General features: G+C 43.1%; 1 protein-coding gene across 1 annotated transcript in view; it reads right to left on the reverse strand.

The window, feature by feature from the left end:
- Positions 1-25,604, reverse strand: part of DOCK5 (dedicator of cytokinesis 5) — a 210,948-nt gene that overhangs the window by 50,558 nt on the left and 134,786 nt on the right. The window contains exons 19-29 of the mRNA XM_057548308.1: positions 22,259-22,356; positions 21,934-22,023; positions 20,363-20,463; positions 18,604-18,738; positions 13,978-14,089; positions 12,244-12,314; positions 11,537-11,643; positions 9,390-9,526; positions 7,359-7,454; positions 4,480-4,578; positions 183-277 (exon numbers count right to left, since the gene is read on the reverse strand). Coding sequence (XP_057404291.1) covers positions 183-277; positions 4,480-4,578; positions 7,359-7,454; positions 9,390-9,526; positions 11,537-11,643; positions 12,244-12,314; positions 13,978-14,089; positions 18,604-18,738; positions 20,363-20,463; positions 21,934-22,023; positions 22,259-22,356 — 1,141 coding nt within the window. The remainder of the gene's footprint in view (positions 1-182; positions 278-4,479; positions 4,579-7,358; positions 7,455-9,389; positions 9,527-11,536; positions 11,644-12,243; positions 12,315-13,977; positions 14,090-18,603; positions 18,739-20,362; positions 20,464-21,933; positions 22,024-22,258; positions 22,357-25,604) is intronic.

Here is a 25,604-nt window from a genome sequence, read left to right on the forward strand (position 1 = left end):
ACAGTAGCCTGCATGGAATCAAGAACAGGAGCACGTAAACCAGGACCACGAAAGCGGGAGGACCCTTACTTTACAGATGGTGGACTTGAAGCAAAGAGATTTAACATGCTTCACAAGGGTCAAAACCTAGTTTCCAGACCCAAGTTTTCAAATGCCTCTGGCCCTGCGACGGTCGGTCTCACCTGCTCTGTGTCATATTCATGACCATCCAGTCTTTGGCGTAGACGTTCTTTCCAATTAGATCCTTAAACATGATAAAAGTTTCCATGAGGAAGTCCTGCAGAAAACAAAGGAGGAATGGTTGGGGGAAAACTGGGTTATACTTCATAAGCCTTTCCTCCAGCACACTGACGTAAAGGAAGGAACACGATGGCCCAGGTCCCATAACAGTCTATCTTTTGAGTAAGGTTTATAGGGATAACAGAGTATTTTTTTAAAATTTTCTTTTATATTGGAGTATAGTTGATTAACAATGTTGTGTTAGTTTCAGGTGTACAGCAAAGTGAATCAGTTATATATATACATGCATCTATTCTCTTTCAAATTCTTTTCCCATTTAGGTTATTATGGAATATTGAGCAGAGTTCCCTGTGCTATACAGTAGTTTCTTGTTGGTCATCTATTTTAAACATAGCAGTGTGTATGCAACAGAGCATTCTTACAGGTATCCTATGATTTGATGTTTACATCATATAATCTGATAAGGAAGAGAAGGATTAAAAAATTGTCTGTATTTTATAAATGATAAAACTGAGACTGTTGAAAAAATTAAACGACTGGCTTAAGGCCATAGAAACCAAGAAGCTGGAGAGTTGGGAAGAGACCTTGGGATTCTGGATCCCAAGTTCAGAGCCATAATATCTTCAGTCCTCGGCTGCCAATGTTGTCTGAATAGATCTACTGTACTTCAAATGAATTCACCAACAATTGTGAGAAAACTGATACCTTTTCTGTTTTTTTAACTTTTTGGTGTCTTTTAAAAATTGAGTTACAATTAACATATTATATTAGTTAATATTAACATAATATTGTATTAGTTTCAGGCGTACAACATAGTGATTCGGTGGTTTTATACATTAGGAAATGATGACCACAATAAGCCCAGTTACCATCTGTCACCATACAAAGTTGTTACAACATTGCTGACTGGATCCCCTATGTGTACATTACGTCCTGGGACTTATTTACTTTACAGCTGGAAGTTAGGATCTCTTAATCCCCTTCACCTCTTTCATCCATCTCTCTACCCTCCTCCCCTCTAGCAACCACCAGTTTGTTCTCTGTATCTGAGTCTGAGAAAACTGATACTTCTAATAACTTTGAGTCCAATTCTCCCTTATTATTATTAGAACAGAACAAAAATGCTATAAATAAGAAGCAGAGTCATGATTCTTCCTCTTCCAGGAACGTTACCATGCGTAGCCTGGGGGGAGGGTCCTAAATGGTCCTTAAAAAGAGATTATAGCAGTGGATCATCATGTCTGTAAAAACTAATAACAAAAGCCCAGTATTGAAAAAACAGCTATTCTACTCGAAACAGGGCTAAGAGGAAAAAGCAACTCAGAACAATTGGGCTAAAAATCAAAGCTAAAAAGTTTGGAAAGCTTTTTAATTTATTAGTTAGTTAAATTTAGACATTTTCCACTCAGAATGCTGAAATGAAAATCCAGTCCAATTTCTCTGGCACTACACCGTGCAGTTCTAGCTCATGAATGACACCATATACAGAAAGAACACGGGGCTTGGGAGGCAGGGGGCCTGGGTTCTATTTCTAACAATATTCCTCTGAGACCCCCGCCCTGTGGGTTAACCAGTACACTTCGGATGCCAAACAGCATAGGAATGGGAGCAATTCCAGCTCTCAAGTCTGTGCTCCTTCCTTCTGGTTCAATGGAGAGTCAAACTTTTCTACCCTCCATTCTGAAATCATAGACATAGTTCACAAGTTTTTCAGTTTTTCATCATCCATTTTAAGTGCATCCATTACTTATTAACTATCCTATTAACTTTTTTCCTCAAGTCAACAGGAGTTGATGGTTTGTGAAACAAGGATGTAGATGCCGGTTGTCTGCTTCTGAAGCCAACTCTATATTCAACTCTAGTGCTCTCAGTGAACTGTAAACAGTGATGACATAATAAAGGCAGTTCACAGATAACCCCAGGCTTCACTTTATCTACCACTTCCCGAAGTCTTTCAAGTGATTTCTTCAGAAGCAGCAGGAGCGAGAGAAAGGACAGTCCACTGGAGGTCAAAGGGCTTAGCTGTACCCTGCAGTTCTGCCACTGATGACTACTGTTCCCTTGGAGACAATAATCCTCTTTTAATTAGATGATGCAGGGGAAGAGCCCACCACTGTCCTGGAAAATAGGAGTTAAATCTGGTTTATTATTCTTTTTCTTCTTTTTGCTTACTTAACGGAGCCAAATTGTCAAGAGTTTGAATTTAGTATAACTTTCTTTATTCTTCCTGCTTTCAGAAGGAAATCTGAAAAAAAGTCACTAAACTATTTTTATATTAATTTTATCTTACATAATAATAATATAATATTATATATGTAATTATAATGTAATATCATTATCATTATTATAAGTAGTTGGTTCTCATAGCTAGTAACACATGCCAGGCACAAAGTGAGGCATTTTCCACATGTCCACTCATCAATACTCACATTAACTACCTCCTGCCCCCAGGTAGGTACCATCCTACAGAGGAGGAAATTGAGGTTTAGTGAGGTTAGACAGCTTGCCCAAAATTTCATAGAGGGAAGCAGAATAGCCAGAATTCAAACCCAGATCCGGGTGTTCTAAAGCCTGTGTTCTTAAACCCACTACGGAAGAGAAACACTGCTACCCTCGGCTTCCACCTCTCCCCACCTCTCCCCTCTTCCTAATTCTCTCGCCCAGATCTCTGCAAGCACAGCTATGGATCGCTACAGATTCCTGTACCACGCTGCCAGCCAGAGCATGGCCTACGTGGAGGTCCACACAGGACTCCAGACTAAGCCCCATTAAGTCCTTTATTGTGGTCCAAGACAGTGCTCTGAGGGTTCATCATTGGATCAATTACAACTAACAATAATAAACAGTACAATTCCTTGTGTGTTTTTCCATCATGTAGACCTCACAGAAAGGAGAGTGACTGACAGAGAAAGAGCTGGATATCCTTGGGTGTACTGGCCACATGCTATCAGTATAATGAAGGCAGAAAGTGGAAAATCTAGAGCATAAAGAAAATTGGAATACGCACGAATGATGCGAAGTTACCCAGAGCAAAGACGAGTGCAATGAGACCTCGCCTATTAATCCAGCTCCCTGTCCAGCCCACTACTTCACAAGATAAGACAATACTTTCAGGGATTTTTTTTTTTTTTGGCCATGCATTTTGTTGTATCTTAGGTCCCCGACAAGGGATTAAACCCAGGCTACGGCAGTGAAAGCACCAAGTCCTAACCACTGGACAGCCAGGGAATTCTCACCTTCAGGGATGTTTAACAGCCACTAACAATTCCCTGAAGGCAAGGATCCTGGGGAAGCAGCCAGAGACCTAACTTAGCCTCTTGGGCCACCTTCGGCTGTATGCTTAATAGTAACTATGAGAACAATTTTTTTGTTTAAAACAGAAGAGAATGGAATATTTTTTTTAAGCTCAATTTTCATTATCAATGCTTTATTATTTTTTTAAATTAATTAATTTTATTTTTTTGCTGTGTTGGGTCTTTGTTGCTGCGCGTGAGTTTTCTCTAGTTGTGGCGAGCAGGGGCTACTCTTCGTTGTGGTGCCCGGGCTTCTCTTGTGGTGGCTTCTCTTTGTTGTGGAGCATGGGCTCTAGGCACACGGGCTTCAGTAGTTGTGGCACATGGGCTCAGTAGTTGTGGCTCGCAGGCTCAGTAGTTGTGGCGCATGGGCTTAGTTGCTCCGCGGCATGTGGGATCTTCCCGGGCCAGGGCTTGAACCCGTGTCCCCTGCATTGGCAGGTGGATTCCTAACCACTGTGCCACCAGGGATGTCCGAGAATGGAATATTTTCAACTGACGATAACTTACAACTGTTACCTGGGGCAGGTATTACCTCTTTTTGTTTCCCTCTCCAGGGAATACTGAAAAGGATGACATCAACCACATCTTAAAAGACCATGAACATCTCTGCCTCCTAAAATCCTTGCCAGGGCATGGGTGACTATTGTCCCTGAAAATGAGACACTGTCCTCTTCTGAGAGCAAAAGAGGTCACCCAAATGTTTCTAAATATGGGATCTCTCTAAATCCAAGAGACTTAGGTGGCTGCATGAGGACCTCCTGGTATATGTACTGTACTCTTCTTCAAATCCTGTGGCAGAGAAAAACTCTCCCTCCTGTAATCACTGTGGAAAGCGACACAGCATTCGGAGGTGTGTGGGAAGAGAACCCTAGACTCATGAGGCTCAGTTCTGCCAAAATATGAGAAGTCTTAAAGTTACCAGGATCCAATGAAGACAACTTACAATAATGTCTTGTCTCGTCTTGAAAGTGCTGATGTAGTGGCTGTAGTGGCTCTCGTCCATCTGCCGCAGGATGGCAATCATGCAAGCAATGAAACTCCCCTGGAAGGAGACCGAAAACACAAATCCCAGCTCCTTAGACCACCAACTGACAAAGCAAGATTTGGGTGCATGTACTTTGGTTTTCCCCACCCAATTAACTATACAAGGACCCCAGCACGCTGGAAACATACTGCATTCTAATGGTCCAAAGGCATGTGCTTTGCGGTTTCTGCTAAAAATAAGCTCCTTCCAGGTTTGAGTGAAGCAGTGTGGAGGGCTTCACTCATCCTATGAATAGCCATGACCTCTGAAATCCTGGAGGTCAGGGGATACTGACTTTAAGATCTCAGCTAGATGACCAGTTAAGCTGTAACAACTTGTAGACCCTGAGTTGCTTGTTGAGACAGAGGTGTAATAGAGACGTCCAGGGAGAAACATCCAAAGTATTTAGATCATTTAAATAAATTAGAGCTTGGAGGAAAGCAAAGAGGAAAAAGAGAAGTCGTAAAACTGAGTGGAAGAGCAGAAGAGAGGCTAGGAGAGCTCCCTGCTGGACCACTTCAATGTCATTCCACCAGCTCTACAATCCTTTGGCCAGTGATTCCTAGCATGTTATGCTGTGTAACTGTGGACCAGGTTTGAAGAAAGGGATCGGATAATTAGATGATTACCATCATTTCCATTTTTGAGGCCAGGAATTACATATTCAACTTGCTTTCCCCTAGTCCAACCATATTTGAGCCACAGACTTAATTTTCTAGCCAGAGGGCAAGTATCTAAGGTAGTATCCTCTTGTATTCATATAGTTATGAAAACAACACAAATTTAAGTGAACTTGGCACAGAGGAGATGAAAATACAGTTGTTCCTGGGATGGAGAGAATAACTTCCTAAACACAAAAACAGTGAAATACTATCCATGTACACCTCTCTCTGAATGAATGTCTGTCTTAGGTCTCTTTTGTTTAAAAATGTTTATTTTTCTAATAATAAAGTGATGTAAATTTATTGTACTAAGGCTTTGATATATATTGCCAAACCAACATATAGTTTGCATTACCATCAGCACCTAACACTATTTGTTTCTCCAGGCCTTTGCCAAGTGTTTGTCCAAATTTTACCCTTTCAGGAAAGCCTGTTTTTTATTCTGGCTGCACCACGCGGCTTGTGGGATTCTAGTTCCCTGACCAGGGATCGAACCTGGGTCCCTGGCAGTGAAAGTGTGGAGTCCTAACCACTGGACTGCCAGGGAAGACCCAGGAAAGCCATTCTTAATCAGCTTACATAAATTGTAACTCTTCTACCCTAACTCCCCTTATCCCACTCATTTTTTTCTCCATAGCACTTATAGCCTTCTAATACTCTGCCATTTATTTTTTTGTTATTGTTCTTGCTAGAATGTAAGCTTCTCTAAGGTAGTGATTTTTGTCTGTTTTGTTTCCTGATATATCCCCAGCATCTAGAACAGTGTCTGGCTTACAGTAGTTTCTTAATACATATTTGTTGAATAAATGGTTTTTATTTACCATAGCAATTTGGGATAGTTCTTTTTCTACGTCCTCTGATTAAAATCTAATCAGAGATTTTAGCATCACAAAAGATGCACCTTTAGTAAAAGATGCTTCATTTTAATGATGATACAACTCAGCCTTTCAACAGTTACCTCTGGTCTCAATCACACTTTTTATCTGACATTTAATAGACATAACAGGAGTAGAATAAGAGGCCAGGGCAACACTGGCATTTCTAACAGCATGCTAATCCCAAGTTCTTTAAATGGTTTTTCCTTGAACCACAAGGGCTGGATGGTACCACAGGGCACCGATTTATAAGCACACTAAATATCACGGGGAATATGATGTGAAGGGGAAAACAATTTATCAGAATTCCTCTCATGGTGACTATAGTGCATAGTTGGGAACATAACTTGGTGAGCTGCTGGGGGTGGGCATGGCTGACAGCATGCAAGGCGCTGCCTCCAGGCTGGTTGCCCAGGGCCAAAGCCCACCTCAATCACCTGGTGGTTGTGTAACCTTGCTCAGGTTTTTGCACGTTTCCTCATTTGCAAAATGGAGCTTGGTGTGACCTTTCAATGAAATGTAAAGTGCTTAAGATAGTTTCCAGCACACACACAAAAATGAGCTAACAGTGACTACTACCATTATCATCATGCTGGCTGGACATACTGATACTATTACTGTTATCATTCTAATGAAGGCGGATCCACACAAAGCATGCATACATTGAGAATTACAACTAAACTGCTTGAGACAATAGAGGAAAAGCTAAATGCAGTCAGCTAAACCCCTAATTTTCTGCTCACAAAGGCTCATATTTTCCTGAAATAAAATATTAAGCAAATATTTAAAGAGCATTAGGTCGAATGGGTCCCAAGTTCTCAGTCCACCTAGGGTGCCTGCGTATCTCAGTGGGCCTCTGCTTTAATATATTATAAGAGGCTTTTGTTTCACCTTCCATATGAGCAAGACTCCTTAAGAATGGATCCGCATGATGTGTATTGGCGAGATCCTTTAAAATTATCCCCCATTCGCCTCCCCTACCTCCCCGGTGGATCATTTTCCCTCAAGAGAAAATCAGCATCAGATTTACTCACAGTTATAACAAAGAGTCACTCATCCAGGGGGGCTGTAAAGTTCTAGACCCCATTCATTTCCCGAGGGAGCTATGCCACCCAGCCCGCAGCGCAGACTGGAAACTGGGATGGGAGGGGCCTACGTGAATTTGGTCTCAAGGCACTGCTCCCCGGAGCCCCCCACTGGGCAGGTGGGGTGGGACACTTAGAGGCCGCGGTGGCTGTGTAGTCCCCTGGGCGACACTCACAATGTGCGGAGACTGTCGGCTCATCCCAATCACGGTCCGGTTGATCCTTCTCAGCAGCCGTTCCATTATCAGCTGTACGTGCAGCGCCGTGGGGCCCTGAGGGGGAAACAAAGGAATGGACACCACTTCTTCTGACTCAGCTTCACTTTTCTTAAAGAAACCTTGGACTGCTAAGAGTTCTCTTTAACTCTCATTCTGGTTCTTCAGTACAAAGCAATCTCTTGTGCAAAAGGGGGAAACACTCACAGAACGATACATAATGTTATTAAGGAATCTGCTGGACATAACTGGTTCTAACATTTAAAAGATGAACGTGGAGATGCAGGGGAAGAAAGCTGCTCTAATGACCCAGGCCATCTGGGCTCGCTGAGAGCTCCCTGTAGCCAGCAACTCAACAGTTTATGGGGATTCCCAGTAGCATGAGGTAGTTGGTCCTGACGCTGAGTAGATCGGGTTACCCGGGACAATTTGGCACATGAGTGGGAAGAAAAAGGGAACAACATGCAGTTCTTGCTACCTCCTCTCTAGGATGTAAAAAAACAAGAAATTCAAGTCAAGGAGATTGTTATGGACTGATCATTTGCATTCAGAATTCCTGTGTTGAAGCTCTAACCCCTAATGTGATGGTATTTGGAGATGGGGCTTTTGGAGATAGATAATCAGGTCATGAAGGCAGGGCCTGGGACGGATAGGTTAGTATCCTTATAAGAAGAGACATCTGAGAGCTTGCCCTACCAAGCAAAGGCCGTGTGAGGACACAACGAGAAGGTGGCCATCTGCAGGACAGGAAGAGGGCCTCACCAGGACCCAACCATGCAGGCACCGTGACCTTGAACTTCCAAGCCCCAAGAACTATGAGAAATAAATTTCTGTTGTTTAATCCACCCAGGCTGCAGTATTTTGTTTCGGCAGCTCGAGCAGACTAAGATGGGGATTTACTATTCTGACTCTGTCATGTGTGACTATGAGCAATTATTTAACTTTGTGGAGCTTCAATTTTCATAGCTGTGAGAAAAAAAAGAAAAGATCCCGTACAGGAATTAGCTGGGCTGGTGCACCCAACAGGGCCTCATGAATGTTCAGTCTTTCTTTTTCCTTCTTTCTTTTCTTGTGGTTTGATGCTATACTCCTTCAGCTCCAACTCATCAATATTCAAGTTGCCTTTTCAAAGCCTTTACCCATTATTGCTTCTTGACAGATATTTGAATCTCCTGCTTAATGCTTCAAACAACTAGATCACTGCTATTTACGTAATTTTATTAAAACACCAAGTATTGTTAGCGTCCCCTCTCTCCCACCCTCCCTTCTTTCCTGGCTTGCTTTTTATTATTTCTCTGCTTGCTTCCTGTTTCTTTAAGTGAAAGTGATTCATAACACCTGCCTCTCTGTAGGAACATGGGTGCCGTGTAGCCATCATGGGGGGGTAGCGACTATGGTTTGTCTTCGACTGAAAACATTCTGCAAAGTTCTCCAGCCTCTTGAGTGGAGGCTATGACAGGTCTATCTCTAGAACATGGAAAATCCAGGCAGTGTGGCCCCAGGTTTTTTGAGGGGGAGGAGATGAGGTGAGATTAAAAAAAAAAAAACAAAACACATCATTTCTACTAGGCTCCAGAAGGAAGGATCAGTTTCAGAGAGAACATAAAATGAGAACTTCTCAGAAGCTCCGGTGTATCTACAATAGTGCTGTCAGGTACCAGAGGTATAAGAGGGTGGAGGTTTCTACCTAACAAGTCTAAACAGGGCTCTGGATCTGAAAAGTCCTCAGCAGGATCTCAGTGACGGGCGAACTGGGCCAATCAGGAAAGTCAGCCAGTAGCAGCCCCAGCAGTAGGTGGATCTCCCTGGACCTAGATTTGCATGACAGATACCAGCCGGGAGAAGCCTCTCTAAACACCTCTAAAGTGGGTGCAGCCTGCCCCAGCGCCCAGGACCTCAACTGCCTGGGACTAGGAGAGCTGTGCAGTTGCTCCTGTCCCGGGCCGTGGACCAGCGTACGCGACGCTCTGCATCAGCGGCTCTTTGACTCACCACATCCTTCCTGTCCAGAACTTCCAGGAGGTAGCTCAGAAGCTGCGAGCTGGCCTCATGGTCAGGCTTGCTGGAGTTGTCGTCCAACTGGCCGCTGAGCTGGTCTATCAGCAGAGGCAACAGCACGTCTCTGCACTCTGAGGGGGGAAATGCAGACCACTCACCAGCTGCAGGAAGGAGCACATCCCCGAACTGCCTGGCTCCTTCCTGCAGCTCCCTCTCTGCCCGCCCCCCCAGCTCCCAGCTCTGGACTCAGCCCTGCAGGGACTCCTCCAGGCCACCGAGGCGCACGCGGTTTTAGGCACGGAACTTCAGCCCTGTACCTTGACCTTAAAAACAAAGAAAATCCCACCTATTGTGGGTCCATGGAGCCAAATGTTTAAAGTATTTAACAATTTCTTTAGCTTTTTTTTTTTTAAAAAAAGGCCAACTTGGGAATTCCCTGGCGGTCCAGTGGTTAGGACTCCGCACTTCCGCTGCAGTGGGCACGGGTTCGATCCCTGGTCAGGGAACTAAGATCCCTCAAGCTGCACAACGCAGCCAAAAAAAAAAAAAAAAAAAAGCCAACTTTGATACTTGCAAGCTAAGTCACATGAAACTAATAAACTAAGCAAGTTATATGCTTTTAATTTTTTTGAAATGTTCCACCTAATGGAGAAAATGTACTCGAAAATTCCTATAAATACTGAGCTTCACCAGCACATCTCAATGTTTCACAGACATTCTGTTCATGCTTTTGCAGGCACGTGGACTTCATAAAGTAAGGTATTATCTTCCTACTGTGTCTTCCTTCTGAGATCTTCACAATGATAAAATATCATTCTGATGAGTCCAGACATTCTGGGCACTAACAGAAACGACTGTAAATGGTGATAATGCTTCCTCTGCTGGAAACTTCCAGGGCATCCTTGCTCTTCTGCTCAAACAGCGCATCTTTATTGCCTCATTTATGGTTTAGGCATCCTTAGAGGCAGAGGGAATCACAGCACAGTAAGAGGTTGACTAGTAGTAAGTTTTCCACTTAAGAGCACTCACTAGCTTTCTGCACTCCCCCTGACTGGGTCCTTGGAACAGCTGAAATGTCTAAGCACAAATTCTGAGGCTCAGAAAAGGTCAGAGCCAAAAGACGTGCTGATATGATCTAGTTCAAGTCCATCCTTCCATAGAAACAGAAGCTGAGACTTAGAGAAGGTCCCTCGTTCGTCCAAAGTTACATAACTAGCCAGGGGCAAGGCTAGAAGGGTTCTCCCACCAACAACCCACTCAACTTTTCCTATTTCTGCGGTGTCCTGCTAGTTCTCAGACCCTCCAGCCAATACACACTGCATGAGTCACCCTCTGGGACTCCCTGACCTGGTGGTGGTGGCTTCAAAAGAAGCTCCCACAGCTGCCCCACCCTAGCGAGTCTTGGGTTTACTGGGAAAGAACGAGGTATTGGACCTCTTTCCCATGTCAACTTTGGGACAGGAACACAGTGATTTCCACCTGGTGGCCATGTGCTTGACTCTAGCTACACAATGAAGAGTCTTCTCCAGTGTAAGAGTGTTCTCCTCTCCGCTCCTAGCAGTATGATGGTAGTCTGACTCCCCTGCAGCTCCCCCCAGAACCTCTCTGATTTACAGTGATTGCCAATTTCCACGGTGTAAGTCCTTCTGCCATGGTCGCTCTTCAGCCACTAAGATGACATGACTGGGCATGGAGTCGAGAAGAGATGTGCATAACCAGCTCTGCCGAGCCAGTATAAGTGGCATGCAGTCCATCACCGCCCCATGGCATCACTGCCTGCCCCAGCCCCCGGTTACGGATGTTATACTCTAAGTCAAAGGAGATGCATTTGTTTAAAAGGACCGTCTTTACTGCTTGCCTGTTACTTTATGGGGTTCCTATTTTGAGGACAAAGTTTGCTAACTAATGAAACACGACTTCGAATTAAAGATTAAAGAACACATGATTTTGCTCTTTCAGGAACTACGGGAATGCTGAACTGATTTCACCTTCTCCTTAAAACCGGTTTCCCAGGAGGTCCTCAAGCACCAGCAAACGATTGGCAAGGACATTATTGACATTTAAAAAAAAAAAAGGCAGTGTTGGCTGAAGAAGACAAAAGACTGGGATTTCCGTAAGCAGCAGTTTTGGTGGAGACTCACCCGACTGCCGGAAAAGGTTGCTCTCTACTATCTTGGTCATGCAGTTCAGCTTCTGGCGAACTAACTGGTTGTCAGGGATGCTCTGAATGAACTTGCAGAAGAGCACGCTGGAAGAGAAACCCCAGCAGTCACTGTTTTCATCCTGCCGAGTTGAAGGGAGCATTACACTCTTCCCCTCTACTGGGAAATTATTTGGGCGTGGACAGGTTTACCTGGAATTTTCTCCCCAGTGACCTGAGAGTCTGTCTCTAGGAAGCCAAGGAGAGGCTGTATTCCGTGCTCACTCCAGGGCTCAGCCTGGGAGCTAAGTCAGCCTAAACTGGCAAATTAGTCAGGTCCATCACTGCTTTGCAGACCCGCCTTCACCCTCAATTTCTGCAAAAGTCTTTTCGGGCTACCTCCACCCCAGTGTCAATCACCATCTGACTCGGCATTTCGGGGGTACTTAGGTATAGGGCTGGAAGCATAGTATTATGTACTTTTTTCTGTGGTTAATTTTATGTCTGTGTGTCTTGTTTCCCTGGAGAAAGTGCAAACCTCTCTGAGGGGCCGGCTTTGTGTCTTCTTTTATGGCTTCCACAGAACTGAGCACAAAAAGGTGTTCGGTCAATACATGTTAGAAGAATCACAGCATGTGTAGCCGCCTAAGCTCAAGCCGGCAGGGGAGCTACTTCTCTGTTAAGAAGCAAAAGTTTTGGGCTACTTACCTGAGCTCAACTGGATCGAACACAAGTTTGACGTCATTAATGATGCTAGGAAGGTACTTCAAGGCTGCCCCCTGCAAGAAAAACACCGAAGGCATATTCAGTTGCCAAGCAGGACGAATACAGAATTTCCTGCTTGATCCCAGGAAGAATCGCCTGATGCTGGGATCCTGAACAGGGAACTGGACACAGACCCTCTAGCGATGAAGAAGAAAGCTGATGTTGTTCTACATGACCTCCCAAGATCTTTTTCCTGAAAAGTCCAGAGGCGCAGCTTTCTGCCCTCACCACCCAAGAGCCACTCTCCATTTAGAATTCAGTTTTCTATCCAAGGAAGGAGTTAAAATCTTGACATCTCCCTCACGAAGTTGCCATAGAGAGCAAAAAATAAAGCTCGAACTTGAGTCTTAAGGGATTACATATTTTACCTCAAAAAATTGATAATGATCAAGATGATGGGGACGATGGGCTTCTGGGAAGAAGGGGAGCCCTAAGAATAAAGCCTGTTGCTTGAATTATCGTCAGGATCAACTGGCTGAATTCACAGAGTCCAGAAATGCCATTCATTTGGGGTGTTTGTTTCTCTGATTATATTTAGGTCTTCAAAACAGGCACATGAAAAGATGCTCAACATCGCTAATTATCAGAGAAAAGCAAATCAGAACTACAATGACGTATGACCTCACACCGGTCAGAATGGCCATGATCAAAGAGTTTACAAATAATAAATGCTGGAGAGGACGTGGAGAAAAGCGAACCCTCTTACACTGTTGGTGGGAATGTAAATTGGTGGAAATTTTTATGGAAAACAGTATGGAGGTCCCTTAAAAAACTAAAAATAAGAGTTACCATATGATCCAGCAATCCCACTACTGGGCATATATCCAGAAAAGATGAAAACTCTAATTTAAAAGATACAGACACCCCAATGTTCAGAGCAGCACTATTTACAATAGCCAGGACATGGAAGCAACGTAAATGTCCACTGACAGGTGAATGGATAAAGAAGATGTGGTATATATACACAATAGGACACTCCAGAGCAGTTAAAAAAAAAATGAAATAATGCCATTTGCAGCAACGTGGATAGATCCAGAGATTATCATACTAAGCAAAGTCAGGAAGAGAAAGACAAATACCATATGATATCACTTATATGTGGAATCTAAAAAATAATACAAATAAATGTATTTATAAAACAGAAACAGACTCACAGACATAGAAAACAACCTTATGGTTACCAAAGGGGAAGAGAAGGGAGGGATAAATTAGGAGTATGAGATTAACAGATACACATCACGGTATATAAAACAGATAAACAACAAGGATCTACTGTATAGCACAGGGAACTATATTCGATATCTTGTAATAACTTATAATGAAAAGAATTTAATATATATATATACACACACATATATATATTTGAATCACTTTGCTGTACACCAGAAACTAACACAGTATTGTAAATCAAATCTACTTCAATAAAAATAAAAAATAAATAAATAAATAAATAAATAAATAGCTTGTCTTTCTTTGGCAAACCAACATTTGAAAATACAAATGTACATAAAAGTTAAAACAAAGGGATTTCCCTTTACTTTCTATAAGTCATTCTAAAATTAACAAGTTTTCCACGAACTAACTAGGATTAATTCTTTTTTTTATCTCCCACCATGGCCAGTTCTATGTGGCCCCAGAACATCCTCACCAACAGCATTAAGAGTTACTCAAGCTGACCTTGATCTTGACAGCTTCCTCCAGAGGCCTGTCCATCAGCATATTGAAAGCGAGAAATAACTGGCGGATTGAATTACTAAATTCATCTCCATCTTCACTTTGGCCATAAAATCTTCAGAGAAAAAAGAGAAGGTGGGGCAAAAAAAAAAAAAAAAGAAGGCGGTCAGATTTTCCATCTTTAAAAGAAGTTTTCCAATAGATCTGTTGCCTACACAACGCTGGAGGCCCATGCCTCACTGGTCACCTCTTTATACCGTGAACAGAGGAGTCACATGTGCCCTTAGGTGGTTCAGGAAGGGGCCCAGTAGCTGGGAAGTTATCCCCACCTGGACAAAAGGAAGGTAGTGATTTGTACGTAAAGTCCTACAACAGAGCTCTCCCAGTGGCCCTCTGAAGCTGTCTGAAGGCCAGTCTTGGTGATGTCCTCCATCCTAGTGGCGTGCAGGCATTGCCAGCACAGAGCGGGGAACGGCCGGAAGCAGCTTTGCCTCAAGTAGCAGATAAGCCCTGCATGCAAACCTACCACCCTCAGCTCATTAGCAGAATGTCCAGCAAGCAGGGGACTCCCGGCCCAGCTACCTTCCCTGACAGCCCAGTCTCGCCACCTCCACGCCTCCCCCTCCTCCCTCTCTCTCCTCTTCTAATCTTTGTGTCTAATCACTCTCTGCCATTTGAATCATTCTGTCTCACCGCAACAAGCCCTGATCATTTGCGTTCAAGTTTCAGACAAGGGGTAGAGAAGCTCCTCAACCTAGAAACGTTCTGAGCCCAACCCAGTCTGCAAGACCAGTCAGCATCCTTCTATCCACTGAACTGGCCACGCTGGTGCCGACCTGCCTCCAGGACAGGGTCCTCCCAGGACACGGGCTGCCTTGGTCTTTGCTTATTCGTGCTTGTTTGATTAAAGTAAGCTATCAACTGAAAAGTTGGTTCATTCTCATAAGTAGAAATCAGAAGGTCTTTGACCCATTTCTCAGAAACACAGAAGTCCCCAAACTGTAGTCCAAGTGCATTCACACTGGGTGGCAATCTTACCACCAACTGTCAAGAGTAGGGATGGTTTGAACTTAGAATTTTATACACACACTCAAATACATACGTACAAATAATACATATACATATTTACATTAGTCTCCTCTATTCACCTATATCTTATATGGTACTCATGGAATATGAACTTCTCAGAAAATTGCTCAATCAGAGGGTTTCTGCTAATCCTCGATTCATCCATCTTGCAGAACTTTAGAAAAGAACTTTATCTGCAATTTAGTCCACAAAGTATATCAAAATTAACATACCCAGAACAGAACTCACTTGATTTTCCTGTTCATCTTTAAATAGTCCACATCTTAGCAAACAGCACCCCAAACCTAGAAGTTATTAACAGTTCTTCCCTTTCTCCCATTCTCCCACCAAATCTAACAGCAACTCCTATTATCTCTTCCCGCTAAATCAGTCCACTCTCTGCATCTCCTCAGAGACAGGGCCACCGTATCTCACATTTGAACTATAACAGCCTATTAAGTGGTCATGCAGGTTTCACTCTTAACCCCTGATAATCCACTTTCCATCCAAGAGATGAGATGATTATGTAAAATGTAAGCCAGATTCCACTACTTCTCTAACTGAAACCCTTCGGTGGCTTCCCGTGACCCCTGGAATGAAATCCGAACTCCTTACTATGACCTAGAAGGCCCCCATCCCGCGCCTGCCTGCCAGGCTCCGTCCTCCCATTCCCAGTCTCCATGGTCCAGCAACACTGGCTTCTCTTGATTCCTTAGCTGTTCCTGCTCCCTGCACGTCTCTCCCCTGAGATCTTCAGAGGCCACCTCCTCATCTTTCAGTCTCAACTCAAACCCCAGCTCCTGGAGAGGGCTCTCCCACCAGCTCAGCTCAGGGAGCCTTCCCTGGTCACTGTCACATCAACGTCTTCCCTCCTAGCTCTCATCCATCTGAGATGATCTTGTGGGTTTCTTTCTTTATTATATGCCTCCCTGGCCTCGATGTAACCCACAAGCACCATGAGAGCAGGAACCTTGTCTCATCTGCTGCTAGATCCCAAGATCTTGTAGCAGATCCCCAGATCTAGGGCTAGGAGGGAAGGCGTTGATGTGACAGTGACCAGGGAAGGTTGTTTGAGCTGAGCTGGTGGGAGAGGCCTCTCGGGAACTGGCATGTGAGTTGAGGGTGAAAGATGAGGAGGTGGGCTCTGAAGATCTCAGGGGAGAGACGTGCAGGGAGGAGGAACAGCTAAGGCAAGTGCCCTGGGGGGGCACCGAAGGGTGTGTGGAAGGAATCAAGAGAAGCCAATGTTGCTGGAGGGCCGAGAGCAACACCTGGCACCCTATCTCTGTGACTTTAAAAAAGGGACTAATATGACTGAGCTTCTCAATGTCGTATTGTGTCTATCAAATCCAAGCAATCAGAGAATGCAGACTACCAGACCCTCTAGCCCAGATCAAGCTCTGCTTTAGAATGAGAAAACATCAGAGGGAAAAATAACCATAAACAGGCCATCAGGGACTAAGTTCAACAAAGCCTCTCTCTTAGTTCATCTCATAGGTTAATTAACTTGGCTTTTCCATTGTTATCATGCAATCTGACGGTGTAAATGATGGCCCAGATGCAACGCAACATTATGAAGGGTAAAAGAGCTAGTGGATCATTAATGGAAAGTATTTAAAAATTTTCCTCAATTAAGGTTTTTTCTTTTTATGGTCTTTTGTTTGTTTGTTTTGGCCGTGCCCCGTGGCACGCGGGATCTTAGTTCCCCAACCAGGGATCGAACCCGCGCCCCCTGCAGTGGAAGCGCAGAGTCTTAACCACTGGACTGCCGGGGAAGTCCCTCTTTTTATGTTTTTATGAGGATCTTTATTGCTGGACATCAGGGTTTGCTATACAAACTTTTAGGTAAGGGAATGTTCCCTCAGTAGGACACCTGAACTGAATATGTGGAAATTCAACATAATTACAAGACACAAAGATCCAACTATAAAAGACCACCTGGAGAGAAGCGGGGACTACAGAGGCTGTGTATATGCTCTGAGTTGGGCGGACATTGCCTGCTTCTACTAGGGAAGGAGGAGCTGACATTCATCCAACTCAACTTATAAGTCACTGAACATGTTTAAACACCATAAAAATGTACAAATTCATTGTAGAAACTTTAAAAATGCAGAAAGGCTAAAAAATAAACCTACTTAAAAGCCCTCTTATCTACAGTTTACTCATATCTAACCAGTCTCCAATCCTGAAATATTTTTGAAATGAGATCATATTACACATATGTCTTCTACCTTAGTTTTATTATTTAAGAACCTATCAGGGTTATCCTGCCTCATTAACATACCCTACATTTGAAAGGGCTGAATGTACATACTTTAACATTCCTCTTTATTTATACCTGATGGATTTTTTTTTCCATTAGATAGATTTTTAGATGGGGTATTACTGGACAAATGTGATATCTTCCTTTGCTCTGTGTGTGTGTTTGATTTTTATTCATAGTGCCAAATTTCTGTCCTTAAGAATTTATCTTCCTATCAGCAATAAAACACAGGGCCAATTTTCGTCCAATCTCACCAAAGGATAAAGAATTTTCATCGTTACCAAATGTGCAGGTAAAGATGGTGTGTGTGTATCGCATTTTAATAGTGTAAATTTCTTTTTAAATTTAACTGACCATTTGAAGTTTTCTTTTGTAAGTTATGTTTTTATTTTATAGTGTGTAAGGATATTTATCATTCTTTAGTTGATTTTTAAGAGCCTTTAATTAGTAAATCTACTGACCTTTGAACTGTACTATAAGTTACAAGCTTTTTTTCCATGTTAATTGTTTGCCTTTAATTTTATGATTTTTTTAAAAACACAAAGTTAAAAAAATACACATGCTCAAATCACAGGCTTGAAATCCTCTTACCTACAGCTATACTCGTATTAACATATGAGCATGTTATCTATCTAGTTTCCAAACCTGCCTTAGAAAAATATCTTAACAGTTTGGAAATCCAGCTATTATTGAAGGGTAGAGATGCCACTGGAGTTGTGGGCATTCCCAGAAAAGTTATTTCCTCATTCTTGACTTCTATTGTTTTTGATGGAACGATTATTCTAGAAATCCAAACTGGGAATTATCGTATCTCTGGGGCTTAGTTTTACCAGGTACCTAAGCCTGGTGTCAGCAAAGAAACACACACCTCAGGAAGCAACTCCTCCAAACACCTGTCACTACGGTCCGTCTACTCCCAACAATAGCTCATGATCCTAGATTTATACACCCGACATCGTCATGAAGCCCGCTGCTGTATTAAATACAGTCTCATCACAGGAACCTGACTTCCTAGTTGTTGTCACCGACAAAGACTTCCAGTAAGTTGCACATTGTAGTCACCTGCATCCCTAAGTCCTGCTGGCACTACCGCCCTAGAAATTCTGCTGATCCAAAAGGACGTCACATGAACCTTCTTTAACAGTTGTGTAGTCCACCCTCATCTTCACCCTGAAGTTCTGAAATTTGGCAGTTCCATGACCCAACTGCTCACAGAGCTGAATGTGAGCATTAGGATTAAGGGAAAATATGGGAAGAGAGGATGGAGAGCGTCAACACTCTATTACGGTCACCATTACCTCAAGTAGAGCACTCTAGATTGGATGATGAACCTAAACAAGTACTTTAAGGCTTTCAAGGCAGCAAAACGCAATTCCGTCTTGCTGCAGTCATCTGCATTCGCCACGTAAAAGTTCAGTACCTTGGAGAGTTTCCTGAAAAGGGCAAGAAGGAGAAAAATGTCAATGGGGCAAAGTGGTACTCTGGGGTTTGGGAAGAAGGGATGATTTCTTTCCCTCTGCAGGATTTTAAAAAATGATCAAGAAATCAAAGAGTTGAAGGGACTCGAATCGTGAGTATATTTTAATCTCTAGCATGCTATACAGACATGTTCAGGTGTTCCTGTAAGGGAGGGACTGTCTGACAAAGGTAGTCACCTTAAAAGAAGTCTAATTCCCTCCAATCTGCCCCAGCTGTTTGGGATCCATGAACTGGAGCCAGATGGAAACCTTACTGAGTGTGGGAAGAAGAGCAACCCATGGTTCTGAGCATGTGAACACATGAAACTGCTCTGGGATTTTTAGGTTGTTCTTTGTGTCCTTCCAGAGTCTTTGGACTAGGTGTTGTCATAATCTTGGGCTACCTCACATTTTTGAGGGCACTGATATTCTGAACTTTCCTTCTGCGAATCTCCGAGTTTTCCTAATATTAAGAAAAATTCACAGGAATCATGTGGAATTGATCCATTCTTGCAAATAAACGCAGATTACCAGAAACACACCACCTGGAGTGTTGCATGTGGCTCTGTGTAATAGAGACCCAATGATAGGATTTCATCTCTTGTAGCTGCTGCCTACTTAGAAAGTGAGGCTATAGGGTGGGAAGAGCCCTATCACTGGTGTATCTGCTGCTTCCCCCAACCTAGTGGGCATGATATCCATTGTGTTAATTGGGGATTATGCTACATGACACCTCTTCTAGGTCACTTATGTTTTATTACATTTCTGGACCTTTATGCACATAAAACCGAGAACTTTCTTGTTTAGTTCAGAAAAAGACATGAGGGATCAAGGATCTGAATGACAGAGCAGGTCAGCAGCACTTGGCACGATCTGGCATAAGCCACTGTCAGAAAGATCTTTGCCATCTCAGCTCTGTTCCAGTCACTGCCACGTTGCTCTGCACGGTAACCAGAGTGCAAGGCGCGGGGTGACAGGCCACATCCAACCGCACGACGAGCTGAGCACTGCAGGGCAAAGCTCAGAGAGAACATCAGTCAGGGGCTCATAAACCAAAGACAGAAAGAAGGCTGCACTCTGGGAAAGGTGGAGACCATTCCCTCTCACGTAAAAGAAACAAAATTAAATCTTCTCATAACCTCTAGGTAATAAATTCTACAAAGCACTTGCGGCGTACGGTTGAGGGAATGACCCTCAGTTCTATCACATGTCGTCCTGCTTCATCCTCTGTTTGATCCCATTGGGGCGTCACGCTGATCCCACCGACACCCGCCTCCTAAGATCCTGGGCAGGGTCCTCTGTCCTGGACTGTGCCCCTAACAGCTTCAACTCCTCCACCTATAGATGCTCCGGATTCTTAAAGAAGTACAGCCTTATCTCTTCCGTAACTTCCCAGACAGCGGGGCCTGAATGTAATCCCTTTGCCATGGTTAGAACAGTTAGATGGTTCCCACTTTCCCCAGCGAAGCTTAGAACAAGGTTCTGCACTTCGAGGCAAGGGCACTCAGCTCACGTCCCTCTGGTTTCTCAACAACCCGGTCCCAAGAAGAGCACAAACCCGACAACCCAGCCACAAGCCCTGCCCGGGCCTGGTACTTACACATAGGCCAGAGTGGCACTGAAGTGCTTGTAAATGTAGGTCTCGAGGACGGGATTGAAATGCTGGAACTTGATGTCTCCTATCAGTGAAATAATAAACACCTGCCAAAGGTGAAAAACATAAATAGCAGCATAGCACAACCCTCGGCATTCCGTCAACAAGCTGGAGCTGAACGTCTGGGGCCTTCTTTTCCTTCTTGGTCATTATGGTAGCATTCCCATGTTACTCTTCCAGAGCTGAGGTCAAGTCTTGGGGTTTCTTTTTATTTAACACGAACAGAGAGAGACCATTAAGTGTCAGGCACTGTGCTAAATGCTGCGAGGAAACCAGTATAAGCCAGCACCCCTAGCCTCGGAGAGCTGACTGCCTCAGAGAGAGGGCAGTGCACGGGTAACCAACTCAGGGAAGAAAACGGGATGAGAGGGGGAAGGGTGCGGGGAAGGGTTTCCCATGGGAATAGTAAACACTAACCCAAGGATGCAGCTAATGAAATACTCCAGGACATATGTCTCCTCAGTGCAGTGTGGGTGTCCCTAATTACTGAACTCACCAGACTTTCTGAGTCTCGATTTTCTGCTCATGTTAACTCTTATCACTACCGGACATAGAATCTACTGATACAAATAACCACTTTGCACCTACTTGTGATAGAAGAGAGCAAAAGAAGGGGCACCTGGGACTTCCACACATGCCCTTTGCCTGATGCTCTGTCCCACGGGAATCTCTCTCCAGACCTTCTCCCATGGAGTCATTACCATAGACTCTCTTGCCCATAAACCTGGCCAGGTGTGATAGCAGCTGGGGGCACTTCTCTCTTTGTCTTACATCCTTAAGTGTCAACATCCTAAACTCTTCTTGAATCTAGCAGTCTCTCCAAGTTGATGAATGACCTGAAGCTGCAATTTACCTTCCTCCTTCTTTGCTGCAACATTCAGGGAAAACTCTGCCCTGAACTTTAACCCCAACAATCAGAAAACGATGCTTAGTTTGGATGTGTCAGCTTCCACCACTCCTCTGCCATCTCTGACTTTCCCAGAGTCCGATATCCCCTCTCCTTCTTTGGATTTCCGGTCTGGGTATGGGTTGCATGTTTTAGTATTTTGTGTGACAATTTGAATTGTCTGCTGGGTTGCATATTGTACATAATGAGACCAAGACTCATCTCTGACTTGCAAATTCACTCTCCCTTGCAAGAACGCACAAGTACACACATACACAACAAACCACAATCGTCTTTGTTAATGGTATCTCCTGGTTTAGGACCAGACAATTTTAAAGCGAGTTAAAGGGATTCCTGATTTCAAATGTAATAAAACAGCTTGTTTTCCCTAATGAGAAAGAGAAAGCTTATCAAAAGGGAAGATCTAACAGGAAACAAAGCCATAAACGTCTTGACTGTAAGTCAATTGTATCTAATGTTACTTGTGGGAATGTAGACTCAAGAAATCATCAGAGAAATGTATACAAATACATATGCAGGAGGCTATGCATCACAATTATTTATAATACTGAACTATCAAAAACCACACAGTTGTGAGAACAAACACTAGATAATATGTGTAACTGCTTACCAGTGCATCAAACACAAGGAAGTCATATGCTTCATCGTCTGACATTTCCATCATTATGTTAAAAAGTGCGTCTAGCGTATCTTGCAAAAACTGAAGATAAGAAAAACAGAGAGGTTATTTGGTGCTTTCAGTTTAGCTCCAGACTGCAGAAATTCGGGGATAATTAGGTTTCAACAGAATAGGTTTAAAAATAGCATTTTTCTAAAAACTGGCACACTTGCTTCCCAATTTAGACAAGTTTTATGTTTACACTCATCAGTTTAATTTAAAATATTGAACTGAGGATGCAGTGGCTGTAGTCCCAACTGTGAATATATAAACATACCTTAACAATTTCTCCTCCATCCACCTCCATTAACTTCTTTAAGTTGCGTTTAATGTTCTGAGGGTTCGAACGCCAATTTAACAAGCCTAACAGGTCAACTAGGAAGAACAACCACAAACCATAAACGTTAGACACGGATTAGCAGAGCAACGCACACCATTTCAGGACACAGTGACAGAGCTCTCTAGAAAAGATCATTGCTCCTAACGGTGACTAATACCTTATGCAGTCTTCTAATTTACTGTCTCCTACCTAAATCAGAGAAAACCTTGGGGTCTTCTTTCCTTCTTCAGAGGAAAAAACCAACCACGAATGTACAAGAACATAAAATGATGCCTGAATAGAACTCAAGTCTCTCATATAAGACATCACAGCCTTACCGATGAAACACTTAAATAACCTTCCTACCTTTAATTTGCTGCATTGCTTAATTTGTCCCTTGTCACTATGTGTGTCTCGGTGGATGCAGAGGGGAAAATAAAAACTTACATATGTGCATTGATTCATTTAAATATCATATCCACACTGTAGAGCAGATTTTATTTATTTATTTTTTAACTTAAAAGAATTTTTTTTAATATTGTAGGTGATTTACAATGTTGTATTAGTTTCAGGTGTACAGCCAAGTGACTTAGTTATACATATACATATATCTATTCTTTTTCAGACTCTATTTCCCATATAGATTATTACAGGGTATTGAGTAGAGTTCCCTGTGCTATATAGCAGGTCCTTGTTGGTTATCTGTTTTATATATAGTAGTGTGTATATGTTAATCCCAACCTCCTAATTTATCCCTCCCCCTGACCTTCCCCCTTTGGTAACCATAGAGCAGATTTTATTTCTTCCATTTTTGAGATGAGGAAACTGAGGTTTTGTGAAATTAAATTACTTGTCTTAGGTCACACAACTACCAGGGAGTGGTATGAATGGAATTTAATGAGATTTATCTGATTCCCCAAAACCATGTCCTTGCTACTCTGTCATATTGCCTCCCCAGAGTCCTTCAAAGAAATAAACAGACGAGCAGATCAGATGGGTTGCTATCTTGAAAAGAAGGCAGAACAGATGAATGGTCCTTAGGGTAAGTCTGGGACAAAAGTCTTGCGGTGTTTTTGGATTTAAAAATGCAGAATTTGGGATCTTTAAGTCCCTTACAGCTTTAATGAATGTCTAGATACTAAAAGTGAAATAACAGGGAAACAAAGCAGGCAGCTGGACTGTTACTACTTCATCATTTTGTTTAGTGCATCATGTTACTATTTACAGAGCAGTATCTAGTAAAAGTAGCAATCTGTACTTTTTAATCAATGGATTTGTACAAATATATATTTATCAGCAGCTGAAAATGTATTCTGTTCATTAGAACAGTCAATTTGCTTCAGTGTGTTTGTTCTACTGGCTTGCAGACTGTTTAGTCCCTGGGAAGCCTCCAAAGCCTAGAGACTTCCCACTGTCAACTGAATAAAGTCCCAATACCAGTCAGAGAAGGCAGTAAGGCCCCTCCTATGACCCTCCTGCCGGCCCATCGCAGTCAGACAGATCAACTCAATACTCCCCAAGCTATGGCATGCTCTGAAATCGCTCCCTGTCTTTGCATATGTCTTCCCTTTGTCTGAAATGCCCAGAAATACTTACAATACTATGTATTCAGTCAGCTGCTACTTCTACTTCAAGACCCATCTCAAACATTATTCCCTCTGGGAAGACGGACCCAATCATTCTCTGCTATCTGCACTCCTTGCCCACATACATATACCTTAGGGCAAGTAATTAACAACACACTTGGTATCTCTTTGGCTCTTCCCATAGATTGAGACATTCCAGGGAAGGAACCTTATTGCATTCCTTCTTATACCGCATCATAGCACTAGCCACCTGGTAGGTATTCAATACATGCTGGATCAAAGATTGAACAGATGGATGGAAACAGAACCAGGAGTCCCAAGGAAGCTGGTAGTGTACTCAAGACAATTCTTCACTTTCTTCATTCCGTAAGTAAGTACTTAATAATAGGCACTGTGCTAGGCCTATCCACCAGGCACTGTCTACTTCCATCTTCCCATCTCCTATTTTTGCCACGTGCTAGTCAACCGTACCGTGCCGTTTGTTACCTCACCATTTGTTACCTGCCATTTGTGGCTGCCTAAGGAAAAGGATTTGGATACTTCATCATGCTGAAGAGTCACGCAGCAGATTTAAGAATCTGCAAGGAACCCACTAATCAGTCTAGAGGTTTACTCCCTAGAGATATCTGCATGCCCCATCACTGCTCATATTAGGAATAGATTTGGCATCTGGTGAATCATAAGGTCTTAGGGCAAGAAAAGTGGTGACACGGTGTTACAGAAACAGCCCTAGACTCACCGTGTTTCTGGGATTCATACAGGTTGATGAATAGCTCTGGTTAATTTCATTTGATTGCTGTAGAGTCTATCCCATCGTATGGAGGTACCAGAATTTATCCATTCTACTGTCGATAAACAACCAGTTGGGTTGTGGTTTTGAGCTGTCACAAACAATTCTGCTGCAAACATTCTCATATGCCTATCTGGTATCAGCAGCTTTTCTGAGGTATAAAACTAGACTACATTTCTGGATTATCAAGAATGACCACCTCTAACCACATTAGATACTATCTAAATGTTATCCAAAGTCGTCCCAACTTACATTACCGTCAGAAGTATGTAAGAATTGGGACTTCCCTGGCAGTCCAGCGGTTAGGACTCTGTGCTTCCACTGCAGGGCGCACGGGTCTGATCCTTGATTGGGGAACTAAGATCCCACATGCCTCGAGGCCAAAAAAAAAGTATATAACAATTCACAGTACTCTGAATGATAATCCCCAAATTTAGGGTAGTGATGACCTTTGGGAAAGGGTTAGGGACCATAACGTTTAAAAAAGAAAAGAATGACAAAGAAAAACCCTAAGTTTTGGAGTTACAAATATCTGTTTTCAGACCCAAGTCCACCACTTATGAGTTTAGGCAAAATATTTCAGCACCTCAGCTCGGCGCTCTGATTAGTTAACTGAGGTTAATAATGACAACATTGGTGTCTTCACGTGCTAGGCTGTCGGTGGGTAAAATGAGATGTCTGTGAATGGCCTGGCACAGGTCCACACCTGCAGAGACTTGACTCCTCTCTCCCACTCCTCTATTCTCACCCTCCATACGGGCCCAGCAACAAAATGATCCCATATAAATCAGTCTGTTCTAGTTTTGAAAAAATTCATAAAATAATGAAGGTGCCTACAGGCTCTGTTTGTAACAAAGTCCAATGGCTTTTAACTTTGGAGTCTGAATAGCTCTCCAAAGGCTAAGGAGAAACGCCTTTGGTCATGGCC

Source organism: Balaenoptera acutorostrata, chromosome 6 (assembly GCF_949987535.1).
Source record: "Balaenoptera acutorostrata chromosome 6, mBalAcu1.1, whole genome shotgun sequence".
NCBI lineage: Eukaryota > Metazoa > Chordata > Mammalia > Artiodactyla > Balaenopteridae > Balaenoptera > Balaenoptera acutorostrata.